Here is a 5,624-nt window from a genome sequence, read left to right on the forward strand (position 1 = left end):
CAAAGGACATGGCGATCAGCAAAAAATAATAAAATCGAATTTGTTTTCAAGCTATTGTTCAATTTATTTGATTAGTATGTACCCTCATCCTGGACAGATGCTTTGTGACAGCAGCACCTGCTCTGCCAAACAGCCAAAGAAACAATTATTGATTTAATGCTGAATACACCATGAATAGCTTACTAAAAATGGAGACCCACAGCCAATATCCCAGTCCCTTGGGTCCTCACGTACACGTAAAGTAAATCACTAAGGACGCGGTCAACAGGAAGAACACTTTAAAACCTGAGTGCCGAGATAATCAGTGTAAGAGTGAATAGTGGTGATTACAATGCTCACTGCAAACAAAGACAATTCGGGGAGGGGTGGGAACTATTTTACTTTCCTGTTGAACTCAGAATTAAATTAAAAAACAAAAACATGCAAACATCTGCAACTACAGCTAAGACACCACTGAATATCAAATGATTCTCAAATTTAAAGCAAGAACAGAATAATTAGTGGAATTTACTTCACATGCCATTTCTTAAATTTGTTACATTTACATGTCACAGATTAAAATGTATTTCATATTCATTATCTATCAATAAAATAAGTGTGTATGAAGGTTAATTCACACAGGAAGGCAATAACGTCATCATTGTACACAGTTTTATAACTGTGACCACAGATGATCACAGTCAAAATTTCAACGTATTCACGACTCCTGTACTTCAAACCATGCATTCAAATCATGACCATTAACAAGAGCATCAAAGAAATCTTTAAAACCCAGTCAGATTAAGTGTTGTTTACGATGCAGATTAGTTAGAAAAGAGCCACTCTATGTCAGAAATAAAGTTTAGGAGTTTAGCATTAACCACACGTAAAAGTTTAAGGAAAAATTAAATAGATGCAAGGATTTAACGGGAATACGATAATTCGGGTAAAAAGCCTGTTCTTGGTTTCACTTGCTTGTCTCAGCTGGGCTCTTCTGCTGAATCGTCTCTAAACGTGTTGATGCTATGAGAAGCACAAGAAAGCACATGATCAACATAATGATAGTATATTTGAACCATCACTGCAAACACTGAGCTCATAATAGCACATTTTCATTTTGCCACAGTTTGTTAACCTTGTAAACCATTACAGCTTTGCTGCTTTCTTGCATGTTGAAAGTGAATGCTTAAACAGAAGCATGGATACGTTAACTTTTCCAACTATATCTTTACAACCCTGGAAGCCTGAGCTGAACTGGCAACTTAAACATTAAATTCACTGGATATTCAATTCTTTCAATTATATCATAATTTGTCTGTTATTTATTATTAAGTATTTATTCTTAATTGCCCAATCCAAGTCAAACACTTAGCAACAGCCAATTTAGTACAGCCTAGGTTCTATTTATTCTTCTTATTTTATTTATTCTACATGCTCCTGTGTAAAAGACTGCTGTCGAACAAAGATTCATGGAACAAAATGAGTATTAAAGAATATCTGCAAGAGCAGATATTCTTTAATACTTTGTAATCTGATGCAGTTGTGCAGAACACTGCTTGTTAAACACCACACGTGTTTCTTCCAACACGTTGGTGAAGAATGAAATCTCTTGCAATCATTGAGATAACACTTCTCTCCAGTCTTTGCCAAACATACCTGGAAACACCCACACATGCTTGAAATCAGTTATACAACAGGCAGTCTGAACCTTAGTAGCTCAACTCCCTTGTAAAAACTCTGCAAACTTTGAGATAAAGAGGGTGGGAGGAAGAGGAAGATAAGGGGAATAGGAGGGAGAAGATCAGAACCAAGAACATACCTTGGTCCGGTCCTCTTTTTCAAGCAATGAAAGGCATGCAAGTACATCAATGTGATTTCAGTCCACTCGACAGAAGAGCAGGGTGATATCTTCCCCGTTGCCAAGCCACGGATGGCACAGCTCGTGATGTGGACGATGTGACGTGTGGAGCATAACAAATGACAGGATCAAACAGTACTTTTTTTGTTTACCTTACATTTTTTCATTATTCCATATTTATTTTGTTTCAGTGAGTTTCTATATAACCCTATAAGAACAACCAATACAGCTGTTAAACTTTTCTGTTTCTGTGTTCACAAATGTGAGCAGCAGATACAGTTATTGCCCCTCTAAAGGTTTAATTGTTTGAAAAGCAATTGCTAGGTTAGACTGCAAAGTTTCATTTTGACATAGAAGTTTGGTGTTTGTCTTCAAGTCTTGTGTCTTATCAGTGTGTGCATTTCTAACACAACAAGACAAATTCCTTAAAAAAGTGTGGCAGGGACCAAAAAAAAAAAAAAAGTAAAATAAAAATAAATTAATGATTACAAACATCAATTTTTTTTAATTGCTTATGATAAAAATGCTTACTGTTTTAATTATTTATTCATATTGTGAGAAAATAATCTAATTAGCTAATTAATTAATTAATTAAACATGTCAAGACTTTGCTACATTTCAGTAAAATGTGTCGATAAATACGCCATTAAAGTCTGTGCAGCCTGGCATCAGCGTGAGCAGGAAAATAAATGATTAGGGTGAACAATCAGAAAAACGTGAGATTATGAGAGGTTTTTGCTTTTCAGCTTTTTTGTCACAATAATATATTGTTGTTTCATTCTAGTGTCGATGAAGCTTATTCTGATGTTTGAGAAGATTTTGTGGCAACTTAAAAAATCAGAAAAGCTTAAAATCAATTCATGTTATGCAGATATTGTAAGAGAGCTGTACTGGTGGCGTTGCTGAACAGAAATCAAAATTGAGAAGAAGTTCATTATTGCAGCGGGTATTTGTCAGTTATTTTTCTGACTGCAAAAATGTAGATAACACCAGTATATTGCGGATGGCAGATTGGATCCGCCGTATTTTAAATGATTAAGATTAAAGACGTATACATGTATGTTACGAAGCCGTGAGTACAGTTTCACAGGTGTGTTAATGATGCCCCCCTTTGTTGCTCTATTTGATGTTAGAAGTTAGCTATTTTAAAGTTTAAGCCCTTTAAAACATTTAAAAAGTCATTTTAATCATCCATTATTATGTGTGGTCAAAATGCCCAAAATAAACATAAAATACACACTTCACATTTGAACAACTAATTATCAGTCCATTCCCTTAAATTGTGCAACTTTAGACATTTGTTGATTTACAATCAGTACAAACTCCATCTTCGTCTTTCTGTGTCTCTCTGGCTTTGGAGCATCTTGCGGTCACGCTGGAAAGCGGGAAACACTTAAACACAGACATAAAAGCCATCCTGTAGTTGTTGTTCATCCAGCCGTACAGGATGGGGTTGACGAATGTTGAGCACATTGCTATGATATGGAACACAGTGAAAAGCAGCTTGAAGTCCTTCATGTACGGCACGCTGCTGTCGATGTCAACGGCCAACTGGAAGGCGTGGAAAGGCAACCAGCTGACGGCAAAGACCACCACCATGGTCAGGAGCATCTTGGTTGTCTTCTTCCTTCGCTGATTACGGTCATTTCGATCGTTTCGATGAGCCATGTGATTCTTCAGTTTATTCCAGATGCGAATGTAAGCGACAGAGTTGATTATTAAAGGCAAACAGTACTGAATCAGAAGCATCGATGTACTGTAGATGGCTCCATTCATGCTGCTTCCCGGCCACTTCTCCGCACACACGTGAAGAGTCTCGGCCGGCGACAGATCAAGCATCTCGTACTCCCTGAAAATGGCAAGGGGACTAGCCAACAGGGCACTGACGGCCCACGTGATGACGATAACAACAGCACACATGTCTTTGGACATCTTAGTCTCCATGTGGTAGACAATGTTCCTGTGGCGGTCTAGAGCAATGATATTCAGAGTGATGGTGGACACGTGCACAGCCATGCCTTGAGCACAGGGTAGCATGAAGCACAACACCTGACCAAACATCCATTTGCCATAGAGGGTGTTGACAAGGGTGGAAGGTAAGCACAGCGTGTTTACGAGCAAGTCAGCAACAGCCAAGTTTACGATAAAGAAATTGGTCACGGTCCGCAGATTTTTGAACTTGTAGACGACATATATCACTAAGGAGTTCCCAGTGACTCCAAACAGGATGATTGTGCTGTAAGCAAGGATGAGGATAACTTGAACTGCAACCAGCCTTGTGCTGTCATCCTCCATGAGAAAGTTCTCACCATACACTGTGTACGCGGTTGAGCAGCAGTTAGAAGGTTGAAGCTGATAATCTTCTACTTGAGTCATGTTTAATTGTTCTGCTGTGTTCATGACTAAAAGAACCAGAGTAAATCTGTGGAACAAAAAGTCGATATGGACATTAGTTGTGGCTCATGTAATAGTCTATTAACCATTAGCCAGTAGTTTATATTGCGTGCTCTATTAGTAGTATTAGTATTAAGTCTGCATTAGTCAAAATCACAAGTAAGCTCTGTAAAATGCAAATCTACACGTGAGAAGTCACTGAGGGACAGCCCTCATTTTAATTAATTCATACATTGAAAGTTTTTTTTTTTATGTGGTTTAACTTTGAAAAGTCCACCATTTATGTTAAATATCAGCCAGTTACCAAAAACCTCACAGTTACACCGGAGTTTTGACAGAACACTTGTTGGTGGCACATAGGTTTGCTTTGGGTGATTGCAGATATTGACTCCGAAGGCTTGGCTTCTATCCAAGAGCACAATGCGCTTCTGATGGGGTGGATTTCCTTTTAAGAGGTCTTGGAATACAATGAACGCAGGAACCAGAGCCACATACTGTAACGAGCAGTGCCGCAATTATCTTTCAGTGCGGCAAACACAAATCTGTCACTAGCTGAGAATACTAACCCCCTTCTCAGCTGCTGGATTGTGAAAATCTTAAATTAACATTTACATGCCCTATAGGATGCACCGCGCTTTTGTGGGGGGCTTGTAAAAAATTGCAAATGCAACAGTTATTAAGTCATGTGGCAATTTGTGATGGCTATTTATCAAGAAAAAACACGTGACAGTTTGAGTATAAATGAGACAGCTACTCTGATCAAGATCCACTCACCTCAATCTGCAGAGTGAGATTGTTAGATTCCGCTCATCGTTTGTGCCGCTAGTAAAGTTTTGGTGCTTTTCTTCTCGTTCCTGTCATGTCCATATGAGCAAACCCATTTAAACACCAGCGGGGGGGAAGAAAAAGTGTCCTTATTCTGAGAAACAGCAGCAGCAGCAAAGCGCGCAACAGTTTGCCAGTGCGCACTGCGGTCCGTTTGGCGTCGAGGGTTCATTAACTGCTCTGTGAGACTGAGCGATACAGAAAAACGAGGCGGGTTAAGTAACAGAGAAGAAACGAGAACGCGGTCTTTTGGGGATCTTCATCCTGTGAGAGTACAAAATGTAATAAATGTGCGCCAACAATAGGAAAACCTAAAAGTGCAGATGCGTAGCGTGCTTTATATGGAGCATTTGAGCAATAGCAAAGTGTAAAGACTGTGAGAAGATGAGACTATAAAGTCAATTATAAAAATGTTTTATGTAGAAAATAAAAAAAAATAAGCTTGGCGACAACGTGCTTGCAGCATCTGCGTATTACAGGGACTCCGCTGATGAAGTCTGGGTGTGCCTCCGCAGACTGTTACGCAGCACCGGTAGCAGCTTTTTCTTTTATCTTTTGGGGTTTTTCA

At 38.9% G+C, this 5,624-nt stretch overlaps 1 protein-coding gene across 1 annotated transcript; it reads right to left on the reverse strand.

The window, feature by feature from the left end:
- Positions 1-2,457: 2,457 nt before the first annotated feature.
- On the reverse strand, positions 2,458-5,145 carry npy2r (neuropeptide Y receptor Y2). Its single transcript, XM_026169336.1, has 2 exons — positions 5,006-5,145; positions 2,458-4,259 (listed from the first exon to the last, which is right to left on the reverse strand). The coding sequence occupies exon 2, from the start codon at positions 4,235-4,237 to the stop codon at positions 3,128-3,130; it is 1,110 nt and encodes a 369-aa protein (XP_026025121.1). The 5' UTR covers positions 4,238-4,259; positions 5,006-5,145; the 3' UTR covers positions 2,458-3,127.
- Between the last annotated feature and the right edge of the window lie 479 nt (positions 5,146-5,624).

Source organism: Astatotilapia calliptera, chromosome 6 (genome assembly GCF_900246225.1).
Source record: "Astatotilapia calliptera chromosome 6, fAstCal1.2, whole genome shotgun sequence".
Lineage (NCBI taxonomy): Eukaryota > Metazoa > Chordata > Actinopteri > Cichliformes > Cichlidae > Astatotilapia > Astatotilapia calliptera.